This window comes from Myodes glareolus, chromosome 25 (genome assembly GCF_982192425.1).
Source record: "Myodes glareolus chromosome 25, mMyoGla1.1, whole genome shotgun sequence".
Taxonomy (NCBI): domain Eukaryota; kingdom Metazoa; phylum Chordata; class Mammalia; order Rodentia; family Cricetidae; genus Myodes; species Myodes glareolus.
The window spans coordinates 28,520,513-28,542,279 of NC_142050.1; the positions used below are offsets into that span (position 1 = coordinate 28,520,513).

A 21,767-nucleotide genomic window follows, 5' to 3' on the forward strand; every position below is an offset into this window, starting at 1 on the left:
CTATGACCATCTGGTGAGACCACTGTCAGGGGTTTTACGGGGAGCCTGGTTGCCTGGTTGCATTTTGACCTTATTTTTCTAGATGGTGCTATTACCCCTAACCCAGATCTGAATTTCAGGCCGGAAGAGCAGGGGGTAAAAGTGTGAGCTACTGCGTCCGTCGGCTGGTCTGTGGGCTCAAATTCCTATCTCACGGCTTGGAGCAGTGCCATGTGGCGCCGCCCGGCTTACAAGGGAGGCTGGGAACTTGCTCCGCAGCTGGTCACATCACTGCTTCAAATAAAAGCAGAGCTCTGATAAGGAGGAAGGAAGGATGGATATTCGAAAGACACCCAATGGCATCCGTGACAGCGTCTGTGGGGGAAGGGAGCGTGGGAAGGGCCTCAGAACCAACTTCTTGTTGTAGTTAACTGAAAAGCCCTAACGTTCCCAGATGTTCTAATCCATCCCCTTCATACTGGGGCTCCATAAAGACTTCATGAAGGACTTGGGCTTCTACAACACGAAGCTTGGCTGAGAGACTCCTAACTCCAGGAGGTGGTGTGGTCTCAACTGGTGGTTGCTTTGCCTAGGACTGAGGTCCCACCAGGTCCCAGCAAGATCAGGGAGGTAATGGCCAGGGCTTAAGTGCATTGGCCAAGAGCTTAAGATTCAGACGCTATGGGGCTAGAAAAATTCTCTTAAGCTTTCTCTTTTTCCTAAACCTGAAATGTCCCCCTCCCGTTTTCTTGACTATGTAGAGCTAAACAGAACCTTGGTTTTTCTACATCTGTCCCCCCCCCCCCCCCTTCCTTTTTCCTACAAGCTATTCCTTTTAGGTATGTTTTTCGTCCTTTTCACCCATAAAATTTATGAGCATTTATTTGAAAGTGAAAAAAATTGAAAAAACTGAAGGAGAAAGAGCGATTATATATATGGAAAACCATAAGAACCGCAGCGAATGTGCGCAGTTATTGCTTTCTTAAGAAAACAAACCAGCCCTCCAGTTTGGAATGTGAGCGGCTCGTGTGAGGCCGGCCAGCGGCAGAGGCCCAGGTTGAAGGGCCAATGCCCCCTATTCAGGGGTACTGCCAGGTGCTGTTTCCATTCCCAGCCTCTTCCTCTCCCCTCTGACCATTCCAGAGAGACAGGACTGCAAAGAAAATGACTACAGAAAAAAAAAGCCAAGATTTCAAACACTCCTTTAGAAAAGCAGGAAGGCTGGGGCCATCAGAAGGGGCAGGCGTGAGAGAGTCCAGGGAACACTGGGCCTTGAAGTGCTTCTGAGCTGGCCTGGAGGGGCCGTCGAGAAAAACCAGGGGGTCTGTGCAGAACAGGAAGCGAGGCTAGGCTAGCCACAGGCAGGCCAGACTGCATGGAGCCATGGAACGTGTGACCATTGTCTGAAAATCGTCCCAAATACTCTGAGTCTGAGAACCAGAGAGGCAGACAGTCGCACAGATCTGTACGCCAGTGTCCATTCCCCATTTTCCCAGTAGAACTTTCTCTGCCATCACGCCACTTCTGCTCCCAGCGTGGTCACAGGGTCGTTGGAACCAGGGTTGAGGTGGTGCCTGTAAAATGTTCCCGGGTGACATCCATTTCCAAGGCTACAGCCTTGAGTTCTGCCTCCAACTGTCCCTGTTTTCCATGGGTCCCTGGTTACTGAGTGCCACACTGCTAGCCTCTTTTGGCTTTGCCTTCCCACACCCATAAACTGACTGAATTGGGCCAGGCCTGCCCCATCTTCAGCATGAGAGACAGGCTGATAGTGGGCAACTCAAACCCACCTAGCCTTCCAAAGTGAGTATTAGCCACAACCCTTAGAAATAATGACAGAGCCTCAAAACCCTTGGGTTGGGCCAGCATCTTGCTAGCTTTTTGCCCTGGTCTGCAATTGGCCTTCTGTTCTACCAAGCATGGCTAAACTTTGTGGTTCTCATCCTTTTCCCGACCCCCTAGCCCACCTCCCTCAACTTCCTGAAGCAGAGGGAAGACCACAGGGGAAATGTTCATAAAACTGTACTTGGGGTACAAACGGGAAATACTCTATAGAAAACAGGAAAGCCGGATGTGGCGCTGACGTTCGAGTCCTTCATGAGGAAACGCATCACATCTGCTCTCTCTGAGCTTCTGTTTCTGGGGACAAGAGTCCCTGACCCTCCTTTAGGCTCAGTAGAAGCACTCTGTCGCCCCAACTTTTCATGGGAGTGCACCCCTATCTATTTCTTTGTCACAAGCAAAAATTTGGGCTTTGATGTGACATTCCCCCAAAGACCCTTGACATTGGAATGTCTCTCTTCAGAGGGCCCTGACTCCAGATATAAGGTCTGTCCTCACTTATGGAAACACATGCCACTAGCCACTGTACAGGGACAGCTTGGTATCTTCAAAGTAACACATGGGCTTCACGGAACAGTTTAAGGCAAAACTGAAGCAGGGTGTGGATGGGACCTTATCCCAAACTCCCACACAAGCTCAAGCCTGATGGTTTTACCACATCAAAACCTTAGCAAAACATGCGGCCCCAACCTACACTGCCCTGGCCACCCCATTGCCAGGCCGATTCCCTTAGTGACTTCTGACTGCCCCACGGTCCTGACAGAGTTCTCTTCACCATTCCTAAGCATGTTTCCACGGCTTGATTTTAAAGTAAAAAAGAAACCCGAGTGTCCTGGAGTTTTTACCTGTCCCAACTGGAAGGCCCACAGACATCATCACGGTCATCTGCTCAGTGGGCATACCCTTCCGTGCCATTTTTTTTTCTCTTCTGAAGTTAGGGAGTGTCTTTGAAGTGTCTTTTATTTTGGTCACAGGTAGCAGAAAAGCAACTTAAATCCCGAATGGGAAAAAAATGGAATTAGTTGGCCCTTCCTGGAACTAGGCCCAGCTGAGCTGCGACTTTTGAGGGAGGAAAAAGAATATAAATAGATTAAAAATAATGACCAAGTGATGCGCCCTAATGAACAACACCTGAGATGATACTCTGGCCTCAGCAGGTACAAACATACAACCAAACCAAACCCAGCAATATGCCCATTGCGAGGGCGGGTGTCGAGGCAGGATGGGTTTGCATCTTGTTCGTGTCTGTACATGGCCATCACCTGTCTGTCACAAGTCATAAGACACAGGCTGAAAAATAACTTCTTTACACAAAACATCACCACCTAGAAATTTTACCAACTTAAATCAGGAACATCTGGCCTCACAGGCATTTCAAAGCTATCAGAAAAAAAAAAAAAGTCAACGAAAACGGGTTTATGAGCTTATCAAACACAACAGTGAATCACACAACCCCTTCACCTGGGTCCTACAAAAAGACGGACACTAAATACTGGGTGGGGTGTGGTGGTACTCACGGCCATTACCTGATCATCACGTCCAGGCGTTGTGGCATGGGGCAGGAAACAAACTATTGAGTCTCTTCCTGGATTTTCTGTCCAGTGTGATCTCCTTGCTCGACACGGCCAACCTCCATTTCATCATTTGGACTCCGAAAGCTTAGAGCTAGTTCAGGACCTTGATGCAGCTCAGCGCTTGGCAGCCCTTTGCCTGAACAGCTCTGTGACAGTGTTAGCTACATCAATATCTTATCTCACCACCTGCATCCGATCCTGCCTTTACTAAGGCCCCTCTGGACCCAGAAGCCCTTTAACTCTTTGGGGGAATCTCTCTACTATCGTGTGAAATGTAATGTGTGATCACAGAGCTAATATCAGCAATCAGGAAGACTCTGTGTTTGCCAGTGGCCATGAATATCGAGTGAATATGATTAATTGAAGCCAATGATGCAACCTGGGCATTTATTGCTATCCAGTAAATCCTAACCCTGTGGAAAAACGCAAATATGTCTGTTCTTGTTTCTGATGGAGTGTGCTAACAATAAAGTACCTGGGGCTGTGAGAAGCCGGACAAGTAGTCCCAGCTGGGAGACTTCAGGCCCAGCTGACCCTCACGGTCAAGGGTGGAAAGCCTAGCTTATCACTCCACCTGCCTCGTTCCCTGCCACTTTATCAGGAAGAGCGAGTAGGCGGCACGGTTTGGAACTTCCACTTCTCCCTCCCCGTGGGACTGGGTCCAGGTGTGAGGGACAGTCTGCAGGGACCTCTGTCAGCGCTTAAAAGGCCTCTGACCTCAGGCTGGGCCTCAGCCCGCCCAACCTTCTCAACATGCGGAGGCTACTGGTTTTGAGTGTGCTGCTGGAGGCAGTCTTCGGCGCTGAGATCTTTGTGGGGTAGGGATGTGGAGAGCAGGGGGGTGTCCTGGAGGGTGATGAAAGGGCTCCCCAAGTCGGTGTCTGGAAGGGACAGACAGACACACAGCCAGAGACAGACACCCTGGGTGCTGACGGGGAGGGCAGGGCTCGGAAGAGCCCAGCTCCTTCTGGGTCCTGAAAGAAGTTGAGCCCTGAGAAGGAATTTTTAGGCGGAAGAGGTCTGGTTGGGAAACCAGTCTAAATTGTGATGGGGCCAGCACAAAGGTCTAGAAGCTTTCAAAGACAGGGAGAAAAGATGCGAGGAAGTTTGGGGCTCCCGCTGCTCAGACCCCACTTTGTCTCCACGAGCCAGCCTGGGAAGTGTTGGGGGTACCTCCAGTTCTCAGGGCCCCTTCTGCTCTGCCCAGGCACCAGCTTCTCCGAATCTCTGCAGCTGATGAAGCCCAGGTGCAGAAAGTGAAGGAGCTGGAGAGCTTGGAGCATTTGCAGGTCAGAGAGGCGGTGCGGGGCTCGCTGGGGACCCACAGGAGCACCTCGGGTCCCCACTGCTTCCCATGTCCATCTAGCCTCCCAGTAAAGAGCCATGAGACTGGTCTGTTGAGAAATGACTTCAGAGCCCTTGAGAATCTGATGGCATTCCAAGACCCCTTTCCCACTTCCTCTGTCTGCCTTGTTCCCTCAAAGCCTCTCCATTCTGACCATTTCCTGACCACACTGGACTTTGTCCAGTTCCCAAGCTTCCCCATTCTTTTTCTGCTCCCAATGCCCATGCGTCACCCCCAGCTATGCGGAGCTCCTAGTGTCAACATTCCTTCTCCAGCTCTCCCACTCTAAGGCCCTTGTTGGTACCTCTAGCTCACTCTAACAGTTCTGACTCCTGTCCTTCCTAGTTGGACTTCTGGCGGGACCCTGCCCGGCCTGGACTCCCCATCGATGTCCGAGTGCCCTTCCCCAGCGTCCAGTCTGTCAAAGTCTTCTTGGAATCACATGATATTAGCTATGAAATCATGATTGAAGATATTCAGTCACTGCTGGATGAGGAACAGAAGCAGATGTCTGCCTTCCGGGCCAGGGCCCTGACTACCGATACCTTCAACTACGCCACCTATCACACACTGGATGAGGTGAAGACCGCCCTGGAAGATTCTATCCATAGCTCCACACTTTTCTTCATGGTTGACCGAACGCAGGCCAGGGTCAAGACTGGTCTGCTGTGGGTAACCCCCAGTGTTTCTGTGTGGCCACTGTGGTCAGTTGTGACAACACAGCATGACGGGGCTGCTGAGGGAGGCATCTGGATTCCCAGAATTCATTAAGTCCCTCCGTCTCTCCTTTTCTTCTTTCCTGTCTCAGATCTATGAATTCATAGACCTGCTGGTGAAAGAGAACCCACAGTTTGTAAGCAAGATCCAGATTGGCAACACTTATGAAGACCGCCCCATTTATGTCCTGAAGGTAAGAGAAGCCCACATGTAGACAAGGTCACACACGCAAAAACGGGCCCCCCCTGTGAACCTCCATATAAGGGTGTAGATCAAGTCTCCTAGACGTATAATGGAATGTTGCTCTACACAATCCCTGTGCAGAGCAGACACTTGGGAAGGTCTGAGCATCCATGCTGGCCTGGGTGGTCATGCACACAAAGTCTGAGGTCACCCAAGTGTTACCAATCAAGTGTTGCCGTATGAGAAGTATGGTGGCGTCTGGGCAGATAAAGTGTTTCCCTGGTGACCTTCTACAGGACTGTCAGAGCATTGGGATAGGGTCAGGGCTTGGAAGTCAGGAACCCAAGCTCTGTAGGGTCGCTGTCTGGCCCCTGATCTCATAAATCCGTAATGGAGGGTCCTCAAGACAGCCTCCCTCGACGTTAGGTATAGAGAGCTGGTGGCTTCGGGTCCAGGAGGGTTCCTTTGCAGGGGATGAACTAAGGTCTGAATGGAAAGTTACCCTTTGCCCATTTCCCTGCCTCCTCTTCAGTTCAGCACTAAGCCTGATGTCCCCAATCGCCCAGCTGTCTGGATTGACACCGGCATCCACGCCCGGGAATGGGTCACCCAGGCTAGTGGGGTCTGGTTCGCCAAAAAGGTAAATCTGGGGGGATGAGGCTCTTGCTTGCTGGAGAATTGGTGTTCACAGACCATAGGAGACTGCACCTCAGAAGCAACGATCACAAAGGGAGGACAGGATGTGTCCATTGTACCAACATGGCCGACACTCTACCTTCTCCTTCTCCGCCCACTAGATCACTACAGACTATGGAAAGGACAAAACCCTCACTGCCATTCTCGATGGCCTGGACATCTTCCTGGAGATTGTCACCAACCCTGATGGTTTTGCATATACCCACAAAACGGTACAGACTACCTCTTGTTCTCTAGGACAGCAGGATGTACCTTTGAGCCCCATGAGCAGACATGGCCCCCCCAGTGGAGGGCGGGCAATCAGACTTGCCCTCATGGAGCTGGAACTTTCAGCCTAGGGCACCACTGTCATCTTAGATTGATGATTCTTCGTTGTTGGGGACTATCTGTGCGTGGCAGGTATTGAACAGCCTCTTCACTTACCCAATAGATTCTACTACAATACTCCTTCAGGCATAGCAACATACCTCTAGACACTGTAAAACGTATGGGGAAGCCTACGCTGTCCTCGGTTGAGACCCTTGCCCCAGCCCTGATCCCGATTTCCATAGCAGCTTTTATTCTGTGGCAGATGTCATAGCTAGCGCTGTAGCAGTGCTGACCCCTGGCTCATCCTCTTCCCTTCCTCAGAACCGCATGTGGCGCAAGACTCGATCCCGTACACAGGGCTCCTTCTGCTTTGGGGTGGACCCCAACAGGAACTGGGATGCTGGCTTCGGGTGTAAGACTTCTGTGGGGCAGGGATGGGACAGGCTTGGCTTCTTGCTCTCCTTTTTCTGGTTGCTTCCCTACCCCTTCCTTGACCCAGCAGTGAAGAAATGTTTGAGCTCTTAGCTCTGCTGAGGGTTCTCCGGGTTGGAGGTGGCACTCAGGGACTTGGGCCCTTGTTTGTAGGAAGAAAACTCCTTCTAGATGGAATTTGGGTCTGAGAACTTCTCTTGAAGACGAGAACTTTGTATTAACTCTTGCTCTCCTTGGCCATGCCCCTGTATAAGCTGGTTTCTGCTTTACCCAAACCTGGGTAGTAAAGGAGGTGGGGCTCCAGATGACGTGATGGCTGACTGTTCCTCAAGCCAGGGGAGGGGGTGGGACCTCCCCACACCCCACTTCAACATAACTCCATGAAATGTACCAGAAGTCATGGATGTCGCAGAAGCCTCGCCACTTGGCTTCAGACACAGCTGTTGCCTCTGCCTTCCCACAGTGTCCGGAGCTAGTAGCAACCCCTGCTCGGAGACTTACCAGGGCAAGTTTGCCAACTCTGAAGTAGAGGTCAAGTCCATCGTGGACTTTTTGACAGACCATGGAAATATCAAGGCCTACATCTCCATCCACAGCTACTCCCAGCTCCTTCTCTATCCTTATGGCTACACATCGGAAGCACCACCCGACAAGGAGGAGCTGGTGGGTGATGACCCCGATTGCCTTTTGTCTGGGCTCCTTCTGTGCCCCCACTTTTAGGAACCTGGGTCTCACCCCTCAGAGTGATGAAGGGATAAGGGCCTACCGATGTCCCTGGTGCCCCCCTTTCCCCACAGTCTCCTGATGACTTGGGACGTCTGGCAGGATGATTTGTGTTGACGGACAAGGTAGACCTGCTTCATTTGCTGGGAAACAGAAGCACAGTGTGGTTGAGTCACTTCTGTCACATGACAGAGCAAGAGGCAAGGCTAGACCCTGAATCTGTGGGCTCCACCTGGAGTTGCGGTACAACTGGAGTGCCAGGCAGCCATCCTGTGGAGACAGAGGGATCACGCTGCTGTCATATCCTAGGGCTGCCCTGAAGGGCAGGTTCCATGGCCTCTGTCAGGGGCCTGATTATGCTGGTGCCCATTCCTGGGTCACCCTGACAGTACTTGGGCTAGCCCGGCCCTGACTGGCACTGCTGGATCTTTCTTCCAGGATGAGCTAGCTAAGTCTGCCGTGACGGCCTTGACATCTCTGTATGGGACCAAGTACAAGTATGGCAGCATCATTGATACAATCTGTAAGTTACTAGTGGCCCAGGAACCAGCAGGAGCTGGCTCCTCTTGCCTAGGGTGCTCAGATCTGGGAGTTGCTGGCTGAACCCCTCTGGAGGGTGGGCAGTGCCATCTCTTGCTATGAACCCTGTCTTTCCCGACACTGTTTAGTAGGCTCCTCTGAGCACATTGTTCTCTTATCTCGAGGTTACACCTGGATCCCTGCACGGATGAGGTGGAACTCTGACGGGATTTATAGGCCACCATAAAATTCTGTTTAAGAAACGCCTTTCCACCCCTTCCTTAGACGATACACGAGGTGCCCCTGGGAGGGTCGTTGTTACATGCACAGGGAATACAGTCAGCGTGTTTACTCAGCACCTGCTCTGCCCCAGGCCTTGGCTGGGAATAAGGGGAGCAAACATGTTCTAGGCAGGAAGACTGGCCCTGTGCTTAGAAGCCACAGTGGATTCAGGAAGACAGTATGAGCGCCCTGGAGCATCAGGAGTACTAGGGTGGAGGCCGAATACCAGGGTAAAAGGCAGACTTGTAGACAGAGAGGAATTTGGGCTGGTGGCGAAGGAAATGAAGAGAAGCCAGGAGAGGCCATCTGTCTAGGTAATAGGCCTCCAGGCAGAAGAACTTTCTAGAGTAAAGGCTGTGCTGTGTGATGTGGTGTGGGGTGTTTGGGGGATTTTGCCTGGCAAGCAAAGTGGGACCCAGGTGCCAAGGTGGAGAGAGCTGCACACCAGCTCCACCCGCTCCGCATGCGCTCTCGCCAGTGGGCCCAGGTCTTAGGTGGGAAGTGGGCTGCAATCTTACCCAAAACAGAATTTATTTGGGACCTCATGCTTTCTTTGGAAATGATTTCTAATCTGCGTTCAACGATTTTGCTGCATTTAGTGTCCCGCAGTGAAATTCTGATTTGCAGCCCGGTTCCCTTTTCCCACTGCCCAGTTCAACAAAAGCAGTTTTGTCAGCCAGTGTATACTGCAAACCTGGGAGATTCTCCCTGCAGAAGACAGACAGACAGACAGGAGGCTTTGCCTTGCTGAAGGCTCTTTGTACTTTCCTCTGCAGGCCAGGGTCTCTGGAGATCAATTCCTGGTCCTCCAAGCATGGGGTTCTGGCATATTTAAAGGTGTCACTGAGGTGACAGTTGGGTGGAGATAGTTTTCAGATAGGCTTTTGCGATTACACAGACTTTTGGCAACGCCCCCCCCCCCCCCCCCCCCAGTGAACAGGACAACCACTGCCGGATGTCGGTCTCTTGGGTTTAGACCCAGCAGGGGTTTCCTGGAAGCCTCACTGTGTGTCACAGCCCCCAGAAGGCACAGACTCTATTTGGCACCACAAAAGGCCTGGACTTTGGTGCTAACCCAGTCCATGTAGATATCTGTAAGGCTGATCAGCCCTGACACTCGCCTCTTGTCTTTGTTCCTGCCCCAGATCAAGCCAGTGGGAGCTCTGTCGACTGGGCCTACAATAAGGGCATCAAGTATTCTTTCACCTTTGAGCTGCGGGACACCGGGCTCAGAGGCTTCTTGCTGCCGGCCTCTCAGATCATCCCCACAGCTGAGGAGACGTGGCTGGCCCTTCTGACCATCATGGACCACACCTTGAAAAACCCCTACTAAAGCAGCCCTTTAGCCCCAGCCTCTCCCCTCTCCCTAGCCCCATCCGGGCAACCCAATAAAGTTGGATTGTACAAGAAAAAGAACCTTTCAGTGTGGGATGCACATAGAGGGCTCGCTTTTTTAGCTGAAGCAGAAGTGATTTAGCTCCTGCCGGTCTCAAGGGAAACGTTGTGGGTGGATGAACTGGATGACCCCCTAAATTCTCCTGCATTCCAGGGTCCCATGAAGTTGCATTCAAGAGGCAGTGGGGTGGTCTGTTCCTAGCATAGTGCAGGCAACAACCCCAGCTTGCTAACCAAATGCCTAGCACTTAGCATGTGCAGCAGTCTAGCTGATGGTAGCCATTCATCTTCAAAAGCAGTAGCCCAGAGTGTGGAATAGAATAGTCCTGGTGGCCCCAGCTGTCCAAAGGTGATGTTGCAGGTGAGTCAAACAGATTATTAGAAGCAAGCTGTAGACCTCCCACTACAGAATTACATTGGAGGAAAACATTGAGGAGAAATGAAATCATTTACTGAAGATAAAGATTGAACGCCCAGCCAAGGACACTTATCAACTGCCGTGTACCGGGGACACTTTGTCTGGAAGGATGGAAGCAGCTGACATTTTGTTTGCCAAATCCTCCATGAGGTCTCCAGTGTGCCACCTCTGCTGCCTCTTGTTTCTGTCCCCCCCCCGCCCATTTTCCTGTCCTACCCCTCTCCAAAAAGCTGACCTCCCTTGGCATGGAGACCCTCAGGCCTGCGACAGCACATTTACCGGCTGGCATCACAATACAGGGACTTAGCCACCTTCTTTAAAGCAAGACTTGACCTTGGTTTCCTCTGTATACCTTAGTGTGAATGTGAGCTGGGGAACACTGATATCAAAGGATGCAGGTAGATAGGCTGGGGTGAGACTGGGGTCTTGTCCCTCTTCCTGCCACTTAGATTTCAAGATGCTTCTAGCACCAGAGTCAAGTCTTGCCTTTTCCATAGAAAATGGCTTGAAGGTCAAAAGGCCTTTTATCTTAGAGTTCTATTTTAATATTGTTTTTTTCCTACCAAATATTCTAAAAATTAGAACGAAGCTGATTACACATAAATGTCTGCATACTAAGATTGGGAGACAAGGTGACAAGGTCTTCCCAGCCAGGCACGGTGGTAAAGTCCTGCACAAGGGAGGCAGAGGCAGGGGGATTTGAGTTTGGAACCAGCCTCAGGCTACTTAGAAAGACCCTATCTCAAACAACAATAAAAAGGTATTTTAGACTGAAGATTTGGTAAGACTCTTTATCTTTTGAAAAGTATTTCCCTTTAAGCCACGTGACAAGAGACTGTAGAAAAGCAAATCTGTACCTGTAACAGACAGTTTGGCCAACTAAGAAGTTGGTCACCAGCTTAATAAAGAGTAGTTAAAAATAATACTAGGTTAGTATGATGACTTATTTTACAAATAACTCCTTAGTTTAAAATAAACTGTGCCCTCCCTGCTAGTAAAGGGCTTTCCATTTCCAACATCAACAGAGTTTAGAATACAGGTACCTAGTAATTGTTCAGAGAACTCTTACTTTTACAGAGAGAGAGAGAGAGAGAGAGAGAGAGAGAGAGAGAGAGAGGAAGAGAGAGGAAGAGGAAGAGGAGAAGGGACAGACAGACAAATACTGACTCTCTCTGTGTAGCCCTGGCTGTCCTAGAACTTGCTTTGTAGACCAGGATGGCCTCGAACTCACAGAGATGCGCCTGCCTCTGCTTCCTGAGTGCTTGGACTAAAGGCGTGTACCACCATCTCCCGGCAAGCTATGGCACTTATTAACACTTAAAGAGATTCAGATGTGAGAAGAGCTTTATGCTAGTCACTGAGTTACAAATCCATAGGTACAAATTATATAAACTTATAAAACTATAACAATTTTAGAAACTAGTACACCTTAAATGAAGATAAGTATTAATAACCTCGAGGGCATAAAAGTAAATAAAAAAGACTGAAGGAAAAGACTAACATTTCAAAAGACAAGCAGCTATCTCTCCCCAAAGAAGAGATAAAAAAAGCCAATAAAACATGAAAGATACTGATCCTCAGTGAATTCTTGAATATTAAAGGAAAACATATTCCTTTCATCAGATAGCTGGATAACAAAAGACTGGCCACGCAGTGCTATCAAGGGCATGAGGAAATAAACACAGCCCTGTGCTGCTGGAAGGAAGAGAACTGTGTGTGCATTTGGCAATTTGACTTTCAGAATTAAATATAGTACCTCTTTGATGGGGCAAATCCATTTGAAGGAATTTATGAAAATATTTGGACTGTATCGCAAGATTGGAACAGCAGAGGAGCCAAGTGCGTCAAAAGGAGCCTTCACAAGGATTGGTGTCGGTACCAGTGTGCCACAGCCACATGGCAGGGTGTCGTGAGACCACACAGGTCTGTGTTCACCTGGAGACACTGTTCACCGCGCATTAAGGGGAAGAGGTCGGCTACAAGATGGAAATGTTTAAAACTGGATCATGTTGATGGTTGAACAGTTCTGTAAATTTACTAAAATGGTTGCATTCTTCAAATAGCTGAGTTGCAGGGTATATGATTTATATGCCAATAGTTGTTTCTGTACAAAGTTAGCTACAAAATAGTATGTTAGAAATATCGTTTTGTCTAACACACACACACACACACACACACACACACACACACACACACACGACACATCCCCCGGTAACAACTGTGGTGGTGGTTCTTCTCTATACTTTTCAGTTTCCTGCAATGGGCTCTTACAGTTAGGGGCGGTGAGGGCTATCTGAAGCACACCAGGTGAGAAACCTCTGTGTGAAGTTACTTAACGCCAACTTACCAACCTCAAACTTCGGAAGGGCCACCTTAGTCTTTGCTCAGTTCCTTTTAGATAATTTGTCTAAACTCCAACCCTCTGGGCCAGCATCACATTTCACTAGCTTTCCCTGGTTTATATTTAGATTTATATTCCGGATACCCGTGTTACAAACACGGCTGGGGCTACACAGGTTCCCAGTTGGGACATACTTTAAGTCCTCCGCTGTAGCTCTGGTGGAGACTCCCAAGAGCCCTTTCTGCTCACATTCAGTTCCCATTGCAATCTTGGGACTGTATTATGCTAATGTCAAGTCTCCAGGGCCCCTCTTAGGGCTTTATTTCAAGTGAGCTCATTTCATGTCTCTCTTAGGCCATTACAGGTGGTTCTCAGTGAAGCCCAGGGGCCACTGCTTCTTCGCGAGAACTCTTCAGGTAGTCTCTTGAATTAACACTTAGATAGGGGTATTTAGTTTTCTGGCTTCGGCCTGGAGCTAAAGTGTTATTGACTACAGTCCAGAAATGACTTCACCTATCCCTCCCCAGTGCAGTTATTCACCACCTGGCAACGGTTCTGCAGGGGCAAGAGGGACGAGGTGGATTGGAAGGTACTCAGGGGCTCCCACTTGGAGGACTAGGGAAACATCATTTTGTGAACACGCTAAGCCCCAGATGTTGCCGGGAGGAACTTGAGATGAACAGCCACGGTGTTTGCAGTGTCCGGGCCAAGAAGAGCTCTGGGAAAAGCACAGAGCATCATCACACCTGAGAACCCGTCAAAGGGTAATGAATTCTTCCCTGAAGCTTTCAGGATCCGCATTCATTTGGCAACTCAAACTGTGAGCATCATCTAAAAATCCCAGAGATGGAGACAGCCAAGTGTTTATTGCCAAAGTAAAAGGAGAAAATTAAAAGTCCCTCTTAAACACAGCTACAGTGCCAGCTGCAGCTGGAGAAGAACACGGTGAAGTCAGGCTTCTGCTGACACGGGCTGCAGCAAGGAGCTGTTCTCTGTTTCCCCATGAAACACAGGCCTGGGGCCATTGGCCAGTTCTTGAAACCTGTGTTAGCTTAAACCAGAAATATTATCAAAGAAGGAGAGATCAGACGCCAATCATATCAGCATGCTTTATTATGGGAACAGTTCAGTCTGTGAGGGGCATAGCCTGCGTTCCCCTTCTGCAGTTGGTTAAAGCTTTGCAACTCTCATTCCGTAAGTGAAACCTCATCACATGGCTGTGAACAGACAAGCAAACAAAAACCCTCCAAAGACGCTGTTATCGGGGACAGGACTCCTGACGCAGGCAGTGGAGATGTCAGACCGGGAGCCGCTATTAGATGAGCTCCGTTGAGTCTTGCGTAGGTAGAAGGCAGTTTCAGAACAAGGGCACGGATGAAAGGGAAGGGCAGCCAAAAGCCAAGTAGAAGTTACATTTCCATGGGTAAACTGAGGAATCACCCAGGAAGAAAGAGCATGGCTGAGTCTGTCCTGAGAAGCCGAAGCGAGAACCCACGGGTTTTGCTTGGGAGCTGTGACTCTTGGGTCCGGTCCCAGCTTCTCATCCAGTCAGTATTACAGCGTTAGCTGTCCAACGCCCGTCTCCTCTTCTGACAGTGGGGGTGCCACCGCCCTGGACTGCTGGGAACACAGAACACGTCAAAACATACCAGAGAGACCCATGAGTGCTGCCTAACATATAACAACTGGCATTATCTGGAATTTCCCAGTTTTGAAACACAAGGGAAAACAACTCTTAGATGGAGGCAGTGAGGGTTACCTGTAACGATGAATTGTGCTAAAAGAACAGTGAAAACAGCAGAAACAGGCAAAATAACTCACAGGCTGGCTCTCTGGGCACCTTCTGGAGAGGGGAGAAAAACCATGGCTGCAAATGCCTGGAGAAGAGGAAGCTGCACAGGAGACAAAAGAGAATGAGCCCTCTGGTTCTCCAGAACAGGCTGGCGGAGTGGCCACCACGCCCTAACCAGGCACAGTCCTGATAGTTTATTTACTCATGAATATTTACTTAAGGACCCCTGCCACAGAGTCGGTGAACCAGACCCTGGGAGAGCTTCTTGTCTAAATTTCAAAGGGAAGTCATGTTGATTTTCTTGTGAAAATGTGGCCCAGCAGTCAACGGCCCCTAAGTGAGTGAGCTCTGTTTATGATACAATTTACCAGGAGTCAGGACGCTGGACAGGTGAAGGGACCTGGGCTTCTATATCAGCACCAGAACGAGGCCATGAGGGGACCAGCGGAACACATGAAGAGGTCTGTGAACTCACATAAACTGTGTGCTGAATCCTGTTCTTTCAGAATTCAGGCTGGGTGGCAAATGGACGGATCTAGAAAACATCACAATGAGTGAGGTAACCCAGACCCAGAAAGACAAACATCCTAGGTACTCACTCATAAGTGGCTTTTAGACATAAAGTAAAGAAAACCAGCCTACAATTCACAAACCCCAGAGAACCTAGACAACAAAGAGGACCCTGAGAGAGACACACGTGGATCTAATCTACATGGGAAGTAGAAAAAGACAAGATTGCCGGGCGGTGGTGGCACACGCCTTTAATCCCAGCACTCGGGAGGCAGAGGCAGGTGGATCTCTCTGAGTTTGAGGCCAGCCTGGTCTACAAGAGCTAGTTCCAGGACAGGCTCCAAAGCTACAGAGAAACCCTGCCTGGGGGGGGAGGAGGCAAAACAAAACAAAACAAAACAAAAAACCCACAAAAACCAAAACCCAAAAACAAACAAACAAACAAAGACAAGATCTCCTGAGTAAACTGGAAGTGTGGGGACCATGGGAGAGGGTAAAAGGCAGTGGGGAGGAAGGGATGGGAGTGGGGGAAAATATATAGCTCAGTAAAAACAATAAAACAAACAAAAGAATTCAGGCTGGATAAACGCCTTCTGGTACATTTTTAAAATGCTATACCTGACTTGGGGTTCAACTTAAGGATGCCATAATAATTTCAGTAAATTTTGTTTGTGGTATATGGATATAAGCATGTTCCGTGCGGATGTGTTTATGTGTGTGCATGAAGGCTAGAGATCTTCCTTAGTTGTTCTCTACCTTACTCTATGAGATGGGGTCTCTCACCAGACCTGGACCTCAGTGGCTTGGCAAGTCCCAGGGATCCTTCTGTTTCTGCCTCCCCAGCACTGGAATTACAGGTATGTACCACCATGCCTGGCCTTTTATGTAGGTACTAGGGATCTCAGCTCAGATTCTCACGTTTACACAGTGAGCACTTTACCCAGTGAACCATCCCCAGCCCCTGATTTCAATAATTACTAAGAGTTTAGGAAAGTTTAACCACCCAAATTTATTTTGAACACTGGGAAGCACATTGGGCCTTGTTCATTGCTTTTTCCATGAGAAATATCCTTGTTTATAAAAAATAATTGAATTACGTATAAGTACTCAACATGTTCACATAATTTAATTGATGAATTATAATCCACATGGTTCTGGGTTTGTTTGTTTTTTTTTGAGAGAGAGAAGTTATGGGACTTGGATAGTTGAAAGAATTTTGAAGACCATAAATGCACACTAAAGACACTCAACACTTTGTCAAATGTTCCTAATGGCTGGTTATCTTCAGGCTTGAGCTAGAAGAGGTCGTCATGGATTTACATCCAGGTGGACTGAAATTAGTTATTCCCTTAAACATGTCAGACAACATAAAAGACAGATTCTCAGCCAGTAAACAACCTGGCAGCAATGAAAAGCAACATGAAAAATCACTGACATACTTCTTCCAGCCCAGGATTCTGACAACTTATACCCCACAAGGGAATCAGAGAAGAGGAGGGTTTTGTTTTGTTCTGTTTGCTTTTGAGTAGCTTAATGTCTTAAGTTCTGTATAATTTAAACAGCACCACAGGAAAAACTCCCTGAGCAACTAAGGGACATTATTTATTCTAATTCCTGTTTATATCAAGTCCAATATGACTGCCGGCTCTGGCTTTCCACCACAGAGAGAGAAAGGGAAAAAGAAAATTACTTTTAGGCTATTTACTCATTCCACAGATTTCAATAGACCCAGCCTGATGTTACAGCCCAGGATGTTCCCGCTTTTGAATGAACAGTGTAGCTTTTTCCTTCCTCGCTCTCCGGCCACTTCCTGCCTCTCTTCTATCTTCCCTCCTTTGTTTCCTGGCTTCCTTCCTGCCTGGCCTCTTAAATAAGTACCCCTTAATGGCCTCTCTTTCTTAAACCCATATCCCCTTTGAGATACTGGGTAGAGCGAAGGCCATCATACATTATATCAAGCAGCTTCTTCGCAGAGTGCACAAACCTCCAGACAGGGGAACAAGCCAGTCCCCAACACAACGGCACGAAAGCCATAAGACAGTTGTCCAAGGTAGCAATCTGTCCCTGCCCGAGTTCCAGGAAAAACACAGGGCTCCTGACTAGAAAGCTGTGCTCTCTTGCTCTAAACTGGAATGATTTCCAGATTCATTGATGCAAAGAGCATACGCCTTTCTGGGAAATGCAGTAAAAAGAGGTACGCTTTCAAATCACTCTAGTCTCCTGGGGCTCCCCCAAATCATTCTGACAGAGAGGAAGAGGGAAGTTGGCAGGTTTCAGCACATTAATAGCAAACGACAAATTAGTAACTACGTTCTTTAATCTTCAACATTCATAACTGCACAAAGTATCAGTGATCATTTAAATAATACATGTCAAATAATCTAATGAAGGAACTGGTAAAGTGGAATGTCAAGAAGCAACAGCGGCAGAGAGTAACACTGAGTGCAGATTCAGATCGGTCTCTGCCAACGGGGCAAAGCACTGTGGAGAAGCACACGGAGCTAGATCCAGCCTGCTAGACCACGCCAGCGAATGCAGGGAGGCTAACAGCTTCGGCTAAGCCAGCTTTGCACGTCTACACAATACTTCCCAACACTACCGTCCATTGGTGGGAATGCAGAAGAGGAACGAGAGGAAACTGCCCTTTACTTTGAAATCAGAATTGGGTCATGAGGTCTGACCTCCTGACTAGCCCGTGTTAAGGCAGCAAACCAGAACTTTGCTGCCGAGGAAAATACTTTCCTTAGGAATGTCAAAGATGACTGAAAATCTTGTCCATGCTAGGGGAAAGTCGAATGTGGAAAAAATTGCATTTTTCTATCTATTCTGCAAAGAAAATAAAGAGCCAGTGCATTTTGGCATTAGCAAAAGGCTGAACTAAGTTCTCAGGCAATAAATTTATGGGGAAACATGACAGGCTTCTCATTAAAGCTATGTGTACGTTGGCTGAGTTTTGTACAAGATTCTCGAATCTTGTGGAAAATTGGGCACGGCTTGACATCTGAACAATGTCCCTGGTTTGTTTGATTTCTAAAGCACTGGAAAACGTCGCACTTTGGAAATCAAGTAGAGAAGAATAAACACATTCTGAAACAGAGCTGGGTTGACTGAGTTATTTTTCCATATGTCTCCATGAGATATTTATTACGTTTATTTCTCTTACAAACACAGCCCTCGTGCTAGAAATACTGTGGGCCTTTTTCTCTTTTCCTTTTTTTTTTTCTTTAGTGGTTAGAAAATAGTACTGTTAAGGAAAATCTTACCCAGCAGCAGTAACCACCTAAGCATAGGCAATTTTCAGTTGGCTTTTCAGAGCTGGTTGCCATGACAAAGAGCACAATTTATTCCTTAGTCCCTTATCACAGCTCCGATCACAGACCATAAAAATTAACAGGGCTCTTCTTCCCCGAGACTTCATGTGCCTCATCCTTACCTGAGGTCTTTTGTTCCCCCAATTAAAGAGAATGGATGTCAGTCATCTAGCAATTCAATTAATGCCAATTCAAAATTCCGGCCAAAACCAGAATCTATAATCACAGCCTCCTAATCACAGCTCAGTCGTGAGAATGAAAAGCAAGCAGGAAATTGCACTAATTACTCAATTAGACTAATACTGTATTTTTAAGCAAGGCCTTGAGGGGTTGTCAGCTCTGACAAAGGACTGTGCGTCCTCCTCACCTGTGTGCTCCCCTTGTCTGAGAGGAGCTGATGCTCTCAAATGACTATGATTGCTATCCATCTAACACAGCTGGACTCAAATTAGACAATGGGAAATTTTAATTGAAATAAGGCTCACAATGGAGGGGGCAGCTGTGGTGGCCTTCCAGGGCTCTTAGCACAGCCCTGTAGGATGCTGGGACCTCCGTATACTCAGCCCTCCTTCTGGTGTGAGGACAACTGAGCACACACCTTCCTGGTCTCAGAAACTATTTAACAAGGGGATTATTTTGCTTAGAGCCTCTCTGATAAACCAGGAAGATGGAACCATGCTCACAGACCCCTCAGTCTCAAATTCCCAGCAGAGCCTGCAGCGCACACACAGAGCCTGCAGGACGTAGACTAAGTGACTCAGCCAGCCACCTGGCCCAGTGTGGAGCCTGTGGGCTGCAGGAACCAAAACTCATCTGCACCCCCTGGGGACAAGCGCCAATGGCTGGCCCACCTGGAGAATCTTTCATGAAATCAGCAGAGAATGAAAAAGCTGGCCTGGAAGAACACACCAGCAGATGTGACTAAATTATTTACAAAACAACACTGCTTACAGACCAAACAGGCTGGACCTTATTTAACAGACAGTATCTTTCTTTTTTCCTATTCAATTTCAAAAGACATGAATATCCTGTAAACAATGGGGAGGGCACTAGAGCCGGTCAAGCCTCTGGTTTTTGTGGTCATCTGTCAAAATCCTTCCTGAGAGAAGGAAGGGGAAGCTGCAGACAGGAGGCCCAGGTAGTGTGGCTTTTCTCTATAGCAGTTCTGAAATGACCAAGTTGGGAGTGCTGGGGGTTCCAAAGGAGGGGACATTTATTTGACTGAACGACACAAGGTCTTCACTTCCAAGGTTTGCCTTGCAGGTGACCACTGTGGAGTGTGCGGGGGTTTGAGTGGCTAGCAGGACCCCCGGTAGACAGGTTCTGGCCACTGCGACCAGCAGGCACCTTCAAGTCTCTTCCGGCAGAGTTATTCTGGTTCATTCGGCCTGAAGGGAGCAAAAAAGAGGGACAGAGATGCAAGAAGGGTTCCAGGGACAATGGGCCAAGAACACTTTTAAGCTAATGATGCTTAGTCTATGACCACTTTTATGCTAATGAAGCCCTCCACAGAATCTACTGTGGGCCAGTGATGATCTATTTCTCATCCCTGAGATCAACTTGATGTTGGGGAAGGGGGAGGGAATGGAGAGAAGCCCACACAGTCTATTTTCTTCCCCCTCACTATCTTCAACAAATCTGGACAATCTCTCACTCCTTCCTTGGTAAAGATGGGTATACAGGTTGAGGGGCAATTGTGGAGAGGGGAAGAGGAAGTGGCAGGCAAAGACGGAAGACAGAGCAGGAGTCTTCTGGTAGGTCTTTAAGCAAACCCAGAAGCAGAGAAGAAAGGGCAGATCTCCCAAGAAGGAATCTCGAAGCCCATACTATGCCTAAGAAGCACACTCTGCGGCTGACTCTCCACGTTTGTCCTCAGTGCCTAATCTTTGCCATCACCGGTGACCCCCACCAGTACCTGTGTCACACACAGAACCTCGAGTACTTTAAAAACAGGGATAGAATGGTGCTTCTTCTGTGATGAGGGGATAGTCAAAGGTGTACAAAAACAAAGGTCAGAATCTCTTACTGTGATTGCCTGTCAGCCCCTGGTCCGCTTCCAGATAACATTCTATCTTTTTTAAGTCTTCTGGGGTAAATCTCCACTTGTTCTCAGCTGGCAGGGGTGGCATTTTGGGGCTGGATCGCTTCCGGGCAGAACCGAGAGGGAGGGCCTGCTGGCAAGCAGCTGGCAGGGAACCAGTGACCAGTCCTTCTGGGAATTTCTGAGCTAAGACTTTCAAACCTAAGATGCAGGAGAGCACAAGAAAAAGCAGGATTAACATAGTGAGGCCACAGCAAAGCTAGAGAGGCCTGTGTATCTTCTAGCCCTTCGTCACCGAGTCCTTCCCTGCTGTGTCAACACGGAAACTAGAAATGTCAGCTGAGAATTCCATAGGAAATCTTCTGCTTGGTTTTGGCATTCTTACAGAACCCTGCAGTAATGCTGTTATCTTAGGAATTAAAACCATGTGCTAGCTAGGCCTGGAGGCCATGTCTGTAATCCTAGCAGTCAGGATGCTGATGCAGGAAGATTAAGAGTTTGAGGCCAGCCTGGTCTATGTAGCAAGATCCTGTCTCAAAAACCATCAAAGCTTCAAATCAACAAAACCTACAGTGAAGAAAATGAAACCCTCACCCCCACCCCTGAAACAAACCCAGAGTCGTGCTGACAGAAGCAGAGGACGTTTTGAATGACCCCTGGTTCCTTCAGACAGCATGGCTTTCTCTGTCCGAGCTAAGGTCCTGTCACTGAGTACTGGAAGGTAACAGTGTGGGTCCGAAGGGCTGCTGAGTGCAGGGGTCGGATGTGTAAGGAGACCGAAGCTTTGCTCACCCCCAGAAAGCATGAAGAGGTTTTCAAAGCCGCGCTCACACATGGTGGTGGCCGCCTGGCTGGCCAGCCTCTCGTCGTCATCGTACATAATGATGATCTTGCCGTGAGCATTTTTCCGTGAGGTGAGTTAAGGTTTTGGAACTAGCATGACCTAAGTCCTGACAGCACGGGCTGCACACTTTACACCTTCTAGTTCTTTCACCTTACAATACTGGAGAGGAAAGATTACAGCTTTCATTTGAGATTTCTGTGTCCAACACATCCACCGAAGGCTTCCTTACCATAATACAATAGAAGGCTTCCTTACCATAATACAATAGAAGCACCTGAAAGCCCACAATAAAGGGGCAGTTTAGGAAGTAGATCTGACAAGGAGATATTATATACTGTCAAAAATGGAGCTTACCAACAGCTTCCATTAGTATGGGAAATTACAGATGTGAATGACATCTGGTACAATTTTGTGAAGACGAATTTCACATATACCTATAGAAAATAGTCAGAACAAAATATACCAGCATTGTGACAGGAGTTGCTACTCAATTGTCTGATAATAGGATATTTTA

At 48.3% G+C, this 21,767-nt stretch overlaps 2 protein-coding genes and 1 long non-coding RNA gene across 3 annotated transcripts in view; 1 reads left to right on the top strand and 2 right to left on the bottom strand.

Annotated features, from left to right (window-relative positions):
• Positions 1 to 3,615, bottom strand: part of LOC146889435 (uncharacterized) — a 17,962-nt gene extending 14,347 nt beyond the window's left edge. The window contains exon 1 of the long non-coding RNA XR_015000003.2: positions 3,348 to 3,615. This is a non-coding gene — a long non-coding RNA (uncharacterized LOC146889435). The remainder of the gene's footprint in view (positions 1 to 3,347) is intronic.
• A 442-nt stretch (positions 3,616 to 4,057) lies between these two features.
• Positions 4,058 to 10,017, top strand: Cpa1 (carboxypeptidase A1). Its single transcript, XM_087901695.1, has 10 exons — positions 4,058 to 4,213; positions 4,603 to 4,684; positions 5,086 to 5,319; positions 5,549 to 5,650; positions 6,173 to 6,280; positions 6,438 to 6,548; positions 6,967 to 7,057; positions 7,541 to 7,740; positions 8,239 to 8,323; positions 9,747 to 10,017. Exons 1-10 carry the CDS (start codon positions 4,149 to 4,151, stop codon positions 9,932 to 9,934), a joined length of 1,266 nt encoding a protein of 421 aa, XP_087757821.1. The 5' UTR covers positions 4,058 to 4,148; the 3' UTR covers positions 9,935 to 10,017.
• A 7,339-nt stretch (positions 10,018 to 17,356) lies between these two features.
• Positions 17,357 to 21,767, bottom strand: part of Cep41 (centrosomal protein 41) — a 41,378-nt gene continuing 36,967 nt past the window's right edge. The window contains exons 9-11 of the mRNA XM_085683907.2: positions 21,202 to 21,316; positions 20,395 to 20,610; positions 17,357 to 19,756 (exon numbers count right to left, since the gene is read on the bottom strand). Coding sequence (XP_085540033.2) covers positions 19,608 to 19,756; positions 20,395 to 20,610; positions 21,202 to 21,316 — 480 coding nt within the window. The 3' untranslated portion in view covers positions 17,357 to 19,607. The remainder of the gene's footprint in view (positions 19,757 to 20,394; positions 20,611 to 21,201; positions 21,317 to 21,767) is intronic.

Coding starts and splice junctions, on each gene's coding strand:
- Cpa1 (XM_087901695.1), top strand. CDS start 4,149: ATGCGGAGGCTACTGGTTTTGAGTGTGCTGCTGGAGGCAGTCTTCGGC. Junction 5,320..5,548: donor CCTATCACACACTGGATGAG/GTGAAGACCGCC, acceptor TTCCTGTCTCAG/ATCTATGAATTCATAGACCT. Junction 6,549..6,966: donor TTGCATATACCCACAAAACG/GTACAGACTACC, acceptor TCCCTTCCTCAG/AACCGCATGTGGCGCAAGAC.